Source organism: Pocillopora verrucosa, chromosome 12 (genome assembly GCF_036669915.1).
Source record: "Pocillopora verrucosa isolate sample1 chromosome 12, ASM3666991v2, whole genome shotgun sequence".
Classification (NCBI taxonomy): domain Eukaryota; kingdom Metazoa; phylum Cnidaria; class Anthozoa; order Scleractinia; family Pocilloporidae; genus Pocillopora; species Pocillopora verrucosa.
Window position 1 is genome coordinate 13,420,192 of NC_089323.1, and position 14,160 is coordinate 13,434,351.

The following is a 14,160-nucleotide window of genomic DNA, read 5'->3' on the forward strand; positions in this document are numbered from 1 at the left end:
GAAAGAGGAAACGATCGCTCCTTAACGGCAAAATGATGGCGACTGAAAATTTAACAGTAACTGGCATACAACCAAAATCATTTGAAGAACTGATATGTTCCCCGTCATTTGCAGATGGCTTAAAACAACACGCATCTTATCTTTCAACAGTCAATTTTCTCCTTTCCCTCACGGCATTTCTTGGGAATTCTCTTATCCTTGTTGCCCTTCATAAGGAATCTTCCCTTCATCCACCGTCCAAACTCTTGTATCGCTGTCTGGCAACAACTGATCTTTTAATTGGACTTGCTACACAGCCACTCTATACCATTCATTGGATTTCTTTAGTTCGCGAAGATTGGGTTCTCTGCCGATTTGCTTTCAATGCAGCCTGTATATTAGGCTATCAATTAGGTATAGTATCTTTGTTGACGTTGACGGCCATTGGCGTGGACAGACTTCTCGCGCTGTTGTTGGGGCTACGATACAGACAAACTGTAACTTTAAAGCGCATGTATATCGTCGTAGCCACCTTTTGGGTTGTTTCTGGTGTCGGTGCTTTACTATTCATTCTAGATTATCGTCTATCATTTTGGTATAGTTGTGCAGTCATAATATCATGTTTGATTATCTCATTCGCTTCCTACACGAAGATTTTCTATCGTCTTTGTCATCGTCGCATTCAAACGCAAGATCGTGTTCAACAACAACCGAGGGCACCAAATGCACTGAACATCGCACGATACAAAAAGGCCGTGTACAGTGCACTGTGGGTGCAGTTAGCATTAGTTGTTTGTTATGTCCCATATAGTGTAGTGGCAATTTTAATAGCTTCAAGTGAAATCTATTCGTCACAATTAATCGTTAGTTCGCGAATAGTGCTTGTTTTCGTCTTCTTTAACTTGTCTTTGAACCCGTTTCCTTATTGCTGGAAGATTAGCGAAGTAAGGCAAGCAGTAATAGAAACAATTAGACAAGCACTTTGCTGTCCATGCAGTTGATTCCTCTTCTCTCTAACTATATATTTTTCTGATATTTTCGAAGACAGTTTGTAAAATTGTGGATGTAAGTGGAGGAGGAACTAGTTTGTCCGAGATAAGAAGAATCAAGGAAGCTCAACAGAATTTGTAAGGGGTGCCATTGTAACGTCTCCCTTTTCTTTTGAAAAACTAAGGGACAGAAGACAAAAAACTGAAGACATTAATGATTCGTTTTATGGTGGTACCACATGAAATGGAAGAGCAATTCATACGTCAAAAAATGCGTCCTCTATGGAGACAAAAGAGAGCTTTCTTTTCTTTTCCGTATCTTCATCGAATTCCAAGTATTGAAGAGTTGTGACAATGGACCAGTTACTTCTTTTTTATTTATTTTTTTTTTTGCAGCTCAAGTATTGTCCTACGAGTTTTGTCACAACTCTAGTTTTAGGCTTTATTTCGCTATGTTATTTAAGGAAAATAATATTAATTGATGAAATGAACGTGGATGTTTTTGTCGCTTTTAAAAGCTATGGAAGTGAGTGGGTGAAATAAATTTGGCCATTGCCGGCTTTTACAGGTTTCTATTGTATGATCGATCATCTTTTCCACAAATTCATTTACATTTTAAGGAGAAAAAACAAAAGCGAATGAGACATACAGTCAGTATTCAAGAGGGTTTAGTATAAAGAAAGATATAAATGCTCACCGCTCATTATGTTACCAAAATGTCGCAAATTGTGTGCGAATTATAATCAGTATTTCAATGTCTATGACTTCCGAGCCATTACCATCCGTAAATTTCATTTTTTTTCCCCTTGCCAAACTGTGTTTGAAAGCTTAACCGGAGGCGAGTAACTCAAGAACATGAAATTGTTGTATAACAAGGTAGATCAAGAAAAATGGTTTTTATTGATGAGATTAGTGACGAAAGAAATTTTTTCTTCCATGTTGTCAAAGAACAGGTCTACTAATTTATTAATGCTTGCACTGGAAATTAACTCCTCTCTTATTTGCAGTTGAATCGAATTTTACCGACTTATTTAAACAGCAAGTGTTCAGTGATAAGCAGCTGCCTTTTTAAGGAGCTCAATTTAGAGAGATGGCCCCGACAAAGGACCTAGAAAAAAAAAAAAAAGAAAATTTAAGCCTGAGGTGACTAAGTAACCTTGTAAGAATTGACATCACTCTTTGATGGTTTATGTAATTTCATGATATAATGTACAGTGGAAGTCACGAGGGGTCTTTGAAAGTATAAAGTTGGAAAAGTGTCACAAGAATTGATAATTTTTAAAGAAATATTTCCCATTACGAGCGATGACTAATGCATGGCAAAATTGCTAGCTAAATCACGCACATTACAAATGGGTTAAATGCTATTGGGGAACATTTGATGAAAATGGAAATAGGCAGGTATCGTTTTCCCAAACAGGAGGAGAGAAGCTCACTATGACCTTTAAAGAACTGGTATTTTCCCCGGCGCTGGTGAGTGGATCACAACAACATATACTTTAATTTTCAACAGCCAGCTTTCTACTTTCCCTCAAGGCATCTCTTAAGAATTCTCTCACCATTGTTGCTTTTAACAAGGAATTTTCCCTTCATCCGTCATCCAGCCTCTTTTAACTGATCTGTTAGCTTTTTTTGTAGTCCATCCTTTTACAGCTAATTTTGATCATGAGGTGTCATTTCTTCTCGAGGAATAGCGTAGAGACTGCGTAGATACATTTATGACGCGGCCTTCACACCGACCTTTGTATAATATTCAGTGTCTCTGTTAATGTTGACGGCCATATGCGTGGACAGACTTCTGGCCCTGATGTTGGGGCTGAAATATGCACACAAATTGCAACTTTGAGGCGCATATATTTCATTAAAGTTATCTTTTGGATTTTATCTGGTGTCTTTGCTATACACCAAGTTTTAGATTACTTCATAACATTTTGGTATGGCTGTACAGTTACAACTTGACGCATAAAGTTCGCCTAAAAAGAATTTACCCCTTAAATAAGGCGCTTTTTTAGGTAACAGGTGGTTATATGAAATCTCATCCTGTCTTTATTTCTTAAGGGATCCAGCTGAAGGATTGATTTTACTATATAATAAAAAAGAGCCGAAATAATTGTATCATACTTCCTCTCCTTCTCATTGATGAAATTTTGTGCTTCTTTTCATATTTACCAGTTAGTCATTGATGATAATGCAAGTGGTGGGCGCCACAACTTCCTGCATAATCAACCGGCCGGAAAAAAAATTAACATATTCTGTCTTTAGTATCAAAATCTTGGACTTAAAAGAGCCTTGCAAAAACAACTGGAAAGAAAAAAGTGGAATTTTGAGGAAAGCCAGTCTTTCAAAAGTCGTAGAATTATCGAATCTCGGATACAACTTTACGATATACTTACGACATCAGACTGGATGTTTGTGTCTTCCATTCAAATGAAATCTCTCACAAGTGTTCTTTATGGATAAGTGAGTGGATAAGTGAGTCTTAGCTCAGATGAGATGCTGTCGGACAAAGATACAAGAGTTTAGACCGCGGATAGACGGAAGATTCCTGGGGAAATAGATTGATTGTTGTCGTAATCCACCTGAAAAAGCGGGAAAACATAGCAGTTCTTCAAACTGTATAGTTCGCATTCCACGTCTGTGTCCGTAGAGCATACGAGTCGTTTCTTTGTAAAATTTTCTGGAAGAGACATTTACTCCGGCAAAATGTTCCGATCGTAATTTGAATAAATACAACTGCTATTCAATATCAATGCATGCATTGCCATTGAACTCTAAACTCTTCTCATATTCAATAACATTTGGCTATTTTTTCTTTTTTCCCGAAGGCCGCGAAGAGATTACAACTATAAACATGAAATCATGTACAACTCGAATGATCTAGCCTTAAGGACAGCGAAGTGCTAGTCTGATTGTCTGCTTTACTGCTTGTCTTATTCCACTAACGTTCCAGCCATAGAAAAATGGATTAAATTTTAAATGTGAAAGGTTACCGAGCGCATTCAGCCTAGGAAATTTTGATCTAAACACCACAAACGATTCAATAGGGTAATGTTCTTGCAAATTATTGGTCAATTTAGAGGGCCGTGTTACACTGTACGGCACGCTTAATTCAAAACTTTGTTTGAATTTAAATCCGTCCTCTAGTTAACCCTTTGACTCCCAAGATCTGATTGTGAATTCTCTCCTCTAGCTGCTACACTCTTCCTTCTAAATTAGTTCGGAGAATTTGGTGTTAAATCAAGAAAAACAACCTCTATGCGATAAGTTTAAGTATTCTTATTACCTGTTTGCCACAGAGTGTATGGATATTATAGGGAGAAGTTACATCTTAATCACTTCTGGGATTTAAAAGGTTAAACCCAGAGGTAAAGTAAATGTCTCATCAACCTCGTTTTCTTCACGGTTTTTTTTTTTTCGTTTTCGAATTGAGTGTTGAATAAAATAGCTCTGTTAAGTGGTGCTTTGTAAATTTCTTGTTAAGGCTTCTCTGTTTAATTGTTCTATTCCTGATAAGCCTTCCAGTCCATCGCCAACTATTGGTGAAAAGAAAAAGAAGACGTTTCCTAAAGTGCGAACAATTTTCCTTGCCTTTGTGTTATTAAAAAAATAGACAAGAACTTATTTGCACTCGTAACGCCTTTTGGTTAATTCAATACAAAGCAGGAAAGTTTTTCTCTTCCAGTGCTGCCCGGCCACTTTTCATTGGCCACCTAACCATCAAATAATTCGCTCCCTGTTTTCCAGGTCATTCATTGCCAAATGGCGGCAAAAGAGTCCAAGAACAAGTCAATGAAATCTCTCAGCGGAGTTCCACTGTGTGTAACGCGTTTCGCGCAGCTGTAAAAGTAACAGAATGCGCGTTCTAGCCGCATTCTATCCATGTCTGTTTCCACCGCGGACAGCAAAGTAGCTCAAATTGAAAACAACGTACTTTTATTTTTCTTTTCACTCATCCCAGTATTGATTTCTTCGTTGAGCAAATAAAAAAATAAGTAAATAACTGTGTAGCCCACTTGAAATAACACACACAAAAATTGTTCGATGGTTTGTAAACGGTACTTTAGAGTTACTTCAATCAAGTGCTTGTTATTGTTTTTTTTATTTTCTTTACTAATTTTCCTGTTAACACGGTGAATGAAACAATACCGTAATGAACTTGGACTCGTCGTTTTTCCTTTCAGTTATCAATAGTCCACTGAGTTCTTCGTGTTCGTTCAGATTAATTCTCAAAACAAATGCTTTTTTCCTGCTTCATATGAAACTCGATCCGTAAAAAAGAAGACTAAAACGAGCTTCAAATGACCAAGGTTGTGTTCAAGAATTGGAGCAGCCTGCGAGAAGGCCTTCATCATCATCGCTGGAGGACGCGCGTTTCTCCGCCCGCGAGAAGATTTGAGATGAATCAAGGAGAGGTTTGCCGGGGGCCTGGCACCTAACTATCAGCGCCAGACCCCTTGCAGACCTCTTTGCTGGTTCGCGTTGCCCAAGGCCCCCTACTTTCCCGCGAGCGAAGAAATGCTTGTGCCTAAGTGAAAACAATGAGGGCCTAGTGACAAGTTAGAATGGAATGGAACATGATATTCCCGTAGCTGAGCCAACATGCCTAACACTGTTCACCCTCTTTCAGGTCTCATCTGTTTTACCATCTTTCTCATCACATCCCTGGGATTAAGAGTCGCAAAGAAGAAAATTATTGAGATACAGCAGGGAGATACGGCAGCCTAATGCAAAGAGATGTAAATGAGCAGACCTAATTTCAGTTCAAGAATCATCCATACCTTATCGCGTTAAGCTTTTCTTCCACGGATTCCCAAGGATTGCGATCTTCACTGAATTCAAGGAGCTCTACAGCAATATAAATATGAGCACGGAAAATATTCCGTTTACTTAATAGTGTAAGTAAACCATTAGGCTGAGAGAGAGTATATTAGCCTTTAGTGGCCAATTACAAATAACCAGCTCTTCCCGTCCTCATCTGTTTTCTACTTTAAATCCAAACAAGGATATGCATAATTTGGTCATTAACTTATCGTGCAAATGAGAATTTTACACGTTCATAGCTGGTCGAGTTTCTATGATATCGAATTTACTACATGGCCGCGGAAATGAAGTTAAACTATTGCCTTACTAAATATTATTGTAATGGACTCTCGAACAAAATGCTCATCCATAGTCTTCGTTCCAGCCCTTCAATCCATCTCATCGTGAATTTAAGCGAGCTCAAATTACTACAAACCTTCCGCAAGTTTCTTTTCACTGATCCATTCTCCCTCTTTGTAATACTTCACGCGTAAATTCTGCAACGAAAATAAGAAGACAAGTGAAAAGACGCAAAAAAAAAAACATTCATACATTAACTGAACAGACATAATACGTTTTGAGCTAATTGAAATAATATAAGCAAAATTGAGTATCCATCACTGAAATTTTTCGCTTTTGCAAGTAAAAATTTAGCACATGAGAAACTTGTTTTTCGTGGGGTTCACCGTCTCAGGGGTTAATATCTTGTCACTCACTTAACGCCCCTTCACTTTTTTGCTTTTAATTACTCAGTATCGCGCACGCAAACTAGCTGCAAACGTGCGAGCACATGCCCATCTACACGAGGACGCGTTACAATGCACGCCAACGCCTCCTTCTTAAACCCGTAATCTCCGTCTACGTACCAGAAAAGGAAATCTCTCCATACGAGTGAGCTGTAAAATACGATCCACATCATACTCCACACGGGCGACTTTCTTGGCCTGAATGTAAGTTGTGCTCATCTGTGCTATGAGTATGTTTAGTAAAATCACAAGTACAGTTCCCATGTACGCTAGCATCAACAGAGTGGAGAGCCAACTGCAATAAAACAAAGATTCACAACAATCACGGTAAAAGCATAGAGATTACCATATTGTAACATAGGGTAACGCACTGCATATAATACTGATTGAATGAAACATTGTCAGTATCTAAGCAACTACGCACCTACCCCTCCCCTAACTTAACAACATTGAAATGTAAGTCAGGGCTAATGCTAGGTCAGGGGAGGGGTAGGTATACTGTTGATCCATACTGGTCATATAACTGGGTCAGTCACTCACTTGAAGCTTGCATAATCTGCCACAATAGATCGTTGCTCAAAGAGAGCAAGAACACCGCTCAACAATACATCTCCAAAGCCACTGATTATAAAGAATAGATTTAAAACAACGTAAACAACATTTCTGAATATATGCACGTCGAGTAGACTAAATAAGTCTTATTGGCAATTGCATTGTATTTCTCCGAAACTGGACGAGCGTTTTCAAAATTGGAAAGCTTAAAGCATTATACATTTTTCTTCCCACAGAATAACTCAGATTAAGCTCAGACAAGACGGCGAAATGAGAAATAAATAGGATTACTAGATGCACCTTAATTCTTGGTTTTGACTAGAAGAACGGAGAGATAAAAATAAAGCCCCACAGAAGGGAAGGAAAATCGCAACAAAAACTGCCATGAATCTTGTCAAGTCTTGCTGAATGATCTTAGCCAAGGTTTTCGTGTATAGTCCTGTAGTCCTGGAAAAGATGAAAGTCTGAGTAAGATAACTGAGCTGAGCTGTATTTAAATGTGGACTTAAAATCGGACATTAAAACGTCCATGCATGTATAATTAGTATATTGAAATAAAAATTACTTTCCTAGAGACGGTTTTTTTCACACCACTTGTGGAGTTAAAATATTTTTCCTCTACTTATCGGTTAATGTGGATCGTTAGGCCAGTGTTAATCATGCATGTACAACCAAAATAAAACATGTCAAGTCAAAGCGTAAAATTAAATATTTTTTATATGTTACCTACCTTGTCACACATGAGAACTTAAAAATCCTCATGAAATTAAACAAAATAGCCAAAGATGCAACTGTCCATTGAGCTTTGCTACCACAGAACCGCAAGGGTACTATACACAGGGTCAGCAACAGGCCTAACCAGTCAAATAGGGTCATCCACTCTGAGAAGTAGGAATACCTCTCTCTATAAAATTAAGCAAAAAAGATTCATCACTCCACTGGATCATTTGTGTTGGGAGAAATTTAGTCATGAACAAAATTTTTATTTTTGTAGTAAAAATGCTGAGTACATGTGTCACGTTTGCCAAACCCATTGGCTCCCATGAGTGACCAGGAAAAAAAATTTCTCCTTACAATGTCAGCACAATATCAAGCAGGAAAGTGATAAAAATAAAGAAAAATATCACTAAGGAGATATTTATTTGTTGATTTGGCACCAAATTCTCTAAACTAACACTATTGGAATTTTATAGAAGACAGTAACGAGAATTACTAATGAGATCTTAGGAGTGAAAGGGTCAAATAAAAGGGTTTTTCAGAAAGGGGAACCTCTTGAACTAACAAACTAATAATTAATCATCTAATGTAAATCATTCTCAATGCATTTAATTGTTTCATCAGCATTAAAACTCACTTACATTCTCATTTGATTCATTTCTTCACACATGTAAAAGACCACCATGACAAGAGTGACAATCTCACAAAATCCACACAACAAGTCTGCCCCACTGCACATGCTGTACTGGGTGGGGTCTGGCTTGGTTGAACCATACAGCAGAGAATATGACAAGAACAGTAAGAAGATAACATACAGTGCTGTTTGAAGGCTAAATAAAAAAAGAAAGAACATTATTTAATAAATCAGTTTTTGGCCAAAATTTACAAGGAAAAAGATCCCTACAAAGTTAGAAATAAAAAAATGCCAATTTGGCTACAAGAAGTTTAATTTAGGTTAGGTTACTGAATAAAAGTGTTTTTCCTAGTAGATGGTGAAGAGCATATTGACATTTAGTGAGCTGCACTGTACTTGCAAGCTTGGATCAGTGATATCACCTTACAAACATTACAAGAAAGGTGAAAATTATCTACCTGAGAAAAAAATTCCCATAACTTTTCCATTTTGTCTTAATCAACATTCTGACCACTGGATGTTGCAAGGCCTCCTGCAATACAAGGTCAGGGAGAATTTGAGGGTCCACTACAAGTGAAACAAATCAATCATACAAACTTGGCTTTACCTTTTCAACAATTTTTCTTCAAAGAGAATTACCAGTCTCATTTAAGTCTGATTTCATATCCAAAGGCAAATGAAATACTTCATATACATCAATAAAAATTAATATGTACCTTATTATTACTCTTTGCAATCACGTTTAAACATGACTGGTCTCTCCAGTTGAAATATTTGTTATCTGACTCTTTGTGTCCCTCTGATAACATACTAACTTTTGGAGGTCTCCCTCCCTCATCACCATCCAAGATAGCATAATAAAAATGATAGTTTAGTGGATCCTCTGGAATGGTATTCCAGACTCCCTCGATTCCCTCTTTTTCTTCTTGGGAGACATAACTGTCCTTCCGTTTTGGAAGGTATGGCCAGTGAGGGTTCACCATTTGGTCTAATACAGCCACTACTGTTTTCTGTTGACATATGACAATTCCACAAAATATTAGAAAAAAAACTTCATCTATGTTACAAAAAAATTAATTTCACTTTAAAGTAATATTAATGTACATTGTGATTGAAGAAGGACAATTAAATATGACATCTTTCCAATGATTGTCTATCTCTGAAAATTGATTTTTTTTAATAGGTAAATCATAATAGAGTAATCATTGAGTAGAATGAAAGAAATCAAGATTGAGAACTTCATATCAAAGCATATCTTAAAGACACTATAGATGCCTGTGAAGCCTCAGTTCATTTTTGAGGCATTGATTATTAATTGTCCAAACTTCTTGAGCTTAACAACACAACTCAACATCAATTACTTTTTTAAATTAAATTTTCCAAGTCATTAAAAAAAAGAGAATGGCTACATACTCCCCATGGATGGGAAGCTGGTAGATTATGTAGGCTGTACATTACACATTTGATTGGTTAGCTGACTTGTAAGTACTGTTTTCCAGGAGAATTGATCTTGGGGTTCTATTAACCCTTGAACTCCCATTAGTGACCAGGACAGAATTTCTCCTTACAATATTAATACAATACCAACCAGATTAGTGTGGTGAATAAAGAAAAATATCAACTTAGGGATAATTAGTTGATCTGATACAAATTTTATCTAGAAGTTAAAGGGTTAAGTCTCACCTTCATTTTAGGATTCTCAACAATGGCCTTAAAACTGAAGAAAGATGGTAAAGGATTTGATATGTCTTCTGGTCTCCAAGAAAATAAACTTGTAACACTATGGGCGCAGAGAAATTTATGTCAGTAACAAAAGGTGGGAAAATAGAACATTTCATGAGCAGGTTTATGGAACTATGAGTAAAATGTGACATTTTAAATTAATAACGTTAGGCCAGATTCATACAGAGAGAAAAAAAATACTATTAGGACTGATAAATATTTGGATACACATGTTCATTGCAAAAATAGAGAAATTTTGTGGTAGTTAGCAATAGTGGCTAACATAAAAAATGCCCAATCATTCAGCCCTGACCCTCTTTGTGTAATCTTTATGGTTACTACTGGAAGAACCAAAACCATAAAGTAAATCTATCCACAGGCGGCCCAAGCTCCAGCTGTGAGATGATCATCTTGCGCAATAACAGTCATGGCGGAATTATAAGAGTTTGTATGGGAATATTTACGACCGCTCTAAGGTATAAAATAATACGTCAAATTCTCAAAAAAAATACCTCACCTTACTTTCACAGCGTATCGCTTGTTATATGACCGCTTACTTTGATGAAAAGAACGCATATTAGCGAGTTGTCCATTTCGAGGTTTTCAACGTTCATAAGAAAAGCCCAAGGCTGAACACTCCATTTCCGAACGCCTGATCCGAGAAGCGAAAAATCCAAGCTCAAAATGACCGAGTGCCCACAAATCCAACGCAGAATCCAAGCACATATACTGTAGTTTCATTCCAATTCACTAAAAACTCAATCTTCCCCGTGCAACCGACACTAAGTCGCAGTTTGCTTCAAAAATTTCCAGTTTAGAGGTTTCTAACAGCCCGCGGCCACATCAACCTTGACACACGACCGTTGAAAACCAGCTCGGTAACCCCACCTCCTTTTCAAACTGAGCTTTGCCGGGGACCATACCGTCAGTTATCGTCAATAAATTGTTTTAGAACCACGGGTCCCCTCAAAAGAAATCGATCAAGAGGCTATTGTTTCGATCGGCCAATCGAATTCGCCTCCGGAAATGTTTACAAATTCAAAATAATTTACAGGCATAGTTGCAAACCGCACAGCTGATCTCGTAAATCTCGATAATTTCCTTTCAATTTCAAAAAGAAAAAATGTCGTCGGTAAAAAATAGTCTATTCCACGGTTGCAGCAGGGACGTAATCAATTCGACTTGTATCTGAAATGGAAATCGTGGTAAGTATTGTTGTTGCTGATATCCGTGCGGACGAAACGAAATAACAGTTGTCTTGTTAGCAACATTAAACAAAGTATGTCCAGATAGAGCTAAATTGAATACTGGAACAAATCCTTCCAAGGTTTTCCTCTGACTCCGAAAATAATCACATTGGCCGATTGGCCGATCGAAGCAATAGCCTCTTGATCGATTTCTACTGAGGGGACCCGTGGTTCTAAAACAATTTATAGACGATAACTGACGGTATGGTCCCCGGCGAGGCTCAGTTCGAAAAGGAGGTAGGGTTACCGAGCTGGTTTTCAACGGTCGTGTGTCAAGGTTGATGTGGCCGCGGGCTGTTAGAAACCTCTAAACCGGAAATTTTTGAAGCAAACTGCGGCTTAGTGTCGGTTGCACGGGGAAGATTGAGTTTTTAGTGAATTTTAATGAAACTACAGTATATGTTCTTGGATTCTGCGTTGGATTTGTGGGCGCCCGATCATTTTGAGCTTGGATTTTTCGCTTCTCGAATCAGGCGTTCGGAAATGGAGTGTTCAGCCTTGGGCTTTTCTTATGTACGTTGAAAACCTCGAAATAAACAACTTGCTTAAATGGGCTCTTTTCATCAAAGTAAGCGGTCAGATAACAGGCGACACACTGTGGAAGTAAGGTGAGGTTTTTTTTTTTTTGAGAATTTGACGTATTTTTTATTCCTTAGAGCGGTCGTAAATATGCCCATACAAACTCTTATAATTCCGCCATGACTGTTATTGCGCAAGATGATCATCTCACAGCTGGAGCTTGGGCCGCCTGTGATCTATCTTGCAATGAGCAGCACACAGTAAAATACCTCTCATGCCACATTGCTCTAATTAAATAGGCTGCCACTTCATCATTCTCTGCATTCAATGCCAACTCAACTGGTAACATGGCTCTTTTTTTCTTGGGTATTATTTGAAGTTCTGTTGTTGCATCCAGCAGACCAGGACATTTCTTTAAAAGTGTTTTGGTGATTTGTAAAAGTCCAACTTCAGCAGCAAAGTGCAGCAAAGTTTTCTTTGTTTTGTCTTCTTCATCTTTAAATAGCTCATATTTGTTACCTGAGTTCAATTCACTATCTAATATTATCTCCAAAAATTCATTCACCTGCAAAAGACATGCATTTTGAAATGCAATAAAATTCCATAAACTTGCATTAAAATATTTTGGAGAGATACAGGGCTATCCTGTCCACTTCCTGGTCTTTCAAAAATTAGCAAGTATTCCTTTCAATCGTATGAATATGAGGTAAAAGAGAAAAATCATTAACTACAAGCAAGTTGCTTTTTTCTGCACATTTACAAATGTAAGCATATTTTCTATTTGATAAGGAGTCCCATATATTTAACATACCAGCTTTTCAAGGCCTGGAAGTTTATCTGGTCTATCTTTGTACTGTTTGGACGCCGGCCACTGTTTCAACATCACAAGTGCTGGATCCTCACTGTCCAGTTCCCCATTATCTTTGTAATTCTGAATAATTCTTTCAACTCTAACTTCATTCATAGCTCTATTCCACGGTAACCCTATACTCTGCCTTTCATGAACCTGCATAAAAATTGTAGATAATTGTCAAGGTCAAGGTTTTCATTAGTAACAGATTTAATCCGTTATGAGTTACTAAAAATTTGGAATGATTAGGGTTTCCCTGAATTGTTACCTTCATCCAGAACTCTCTCGATCTGTAAAATTTCCCATCTAAGAAATCCTCGTGATCATCGCATTCAGTTTGAGATCTTTGATTGTCATCGCTGTTTCCTTCTTTACAACGCTCCCACAACTTTTCTTTTGTCATCTCTCAACTATTTATCATCAGCTAGAAAAAAAATGTTGTATGTGTGATAGGGGCTTAATTTTGCAGCAGAAATAAGACTATCAATTCCTCTGCAACTTTCTAGCATTCAGCGCTAAACTCGCTTCACGATTGAATGCGCATGTCAACATCTTTCAAATATTCTAGTTCCCAGGGTCCTTTTTACATATATTGCCACGACCAGTGAAAAAAAGTGACTCTGGGAACGAGAGTGAAGTGTAATGAAGCAAGCCGACCCGTATTATCAACTGAGTTTATAATACCAAGTTACATTATTATATAACTCTCCCGCCGACGCAGCACCACTGATTTATTTAGAAATTTATTCCCCCTTGAAAGTTTAAAGTGTTTCATTTTTATTATGATTTCTAAGCTAACAACGCGACTTCTCTCTTAGCCAATACGAGCTTTTGTTCTTGTAAAGTTCAATTGAGAGATCTGACGTGAGATGAAAGATTGATCCAATGAAAGACTAAGGAAGTTTCGAAATTATTTCAAAAACTTCGATTTGATATTTTAGTGTTTGGTGTAGCAATCCTTTTATTACGTGAATTTCATGACGCAAATTACGAACTTTTTTCAGCTTAATTTGTTGATTTTAAACATCTGGTTGAATGTTATTGATGGGTTATAAGTTGCCCACGCTTAGTTAAATGTCATAATTTCCTCCTTTTAGAATATATGCAAACTGAATCTGAGAAAGAAATAGTTTATATCATGGAGAGTCTATATCCCCCTTCCACCTCTGTGAGAAGCCCCTCCCTTCTGAAGCCCTGAAAAGTAAGAAGACCTCTTACAGGCTTCACAGTGGTGGTGTGAAGATGGGTTATAAGTTGCTACAGGCTTCACAGTGGTGGTGTAAACAACAGCTTGGAAAAGGTAATCTTAGTAAATATAGAAAAATACAAACTTAAAAATCCGCATCATTCGAGCCCGCAGATGAATGATGCAAAGTCACTTTTAAAATTCTCTTACAAGTTGCAA

General features: G+C 37.5%; 1 protein-coding gene across 1 annotated transcript; it reads right to left on the minus strand.

Moving 5' to 3' along the window:
* Nucleotides 1-5,495: 5,495 nt before the first annotated feature.
* Nucleotides 5,496-13,158, minus strand: LOC131793413 (transient receptor potential cation channel subfamily A member 1-like). Its single transcript, XM_066159660.1, has 14 exons — nt 13,024-13,158; nt 12,717-12,911; nt 12,175-12,470; nt 10,101-10,197; nt 9,134-9,427; nt 8,876-8,949; nt 8,425-8,613; nt 7,797-7,970; nt 7,367-7,513; nt 7,055-7,135; nt 6,635-6,809; nt 6,205-6,265; nt 5,747-5,813; nt 5,496-5,630 (listed from the first exon to the last, which is right to left on the minus strand). The coding sequence occupies exons 1-14, from the start codon at nt 13,156-13,158 to the stop codon at nt 5,582-5,584; spliced, it is 2,034 nt and encodes a 677-aa protein (XP_066015757.1). The 3' UTR covers nt 5,496-5,581.
* Between the last annotated feature and the right edge of the window lie 1,002 nt (nt 13,159-14,160).

Bases quoted from the DNA above. Each gene is read 5' to 3' on its own strand.
- LOC131793413 (XM_066159660.1), bottom strand. From the start codon at position 13,158: ATGACAAAAGAAAAGTTGTGGGAGCGTTGTAAAGAAGGAAACAGCGAT. The intron at 7,514-7,796 runs GTAGGTAACATA...CATCTTTTCCAG, and splicing joins AAGTTCTCATGTGTGACAAG to GACTACAGGACTATACACGA. The intron at 6,810-7,054 runs GTGAGTGACTGA...GTTTTATTGCAG, and splicing joins GCAGATTATGCAAGCTTCAA to TTGGCTCTCCACTCTGTTGA.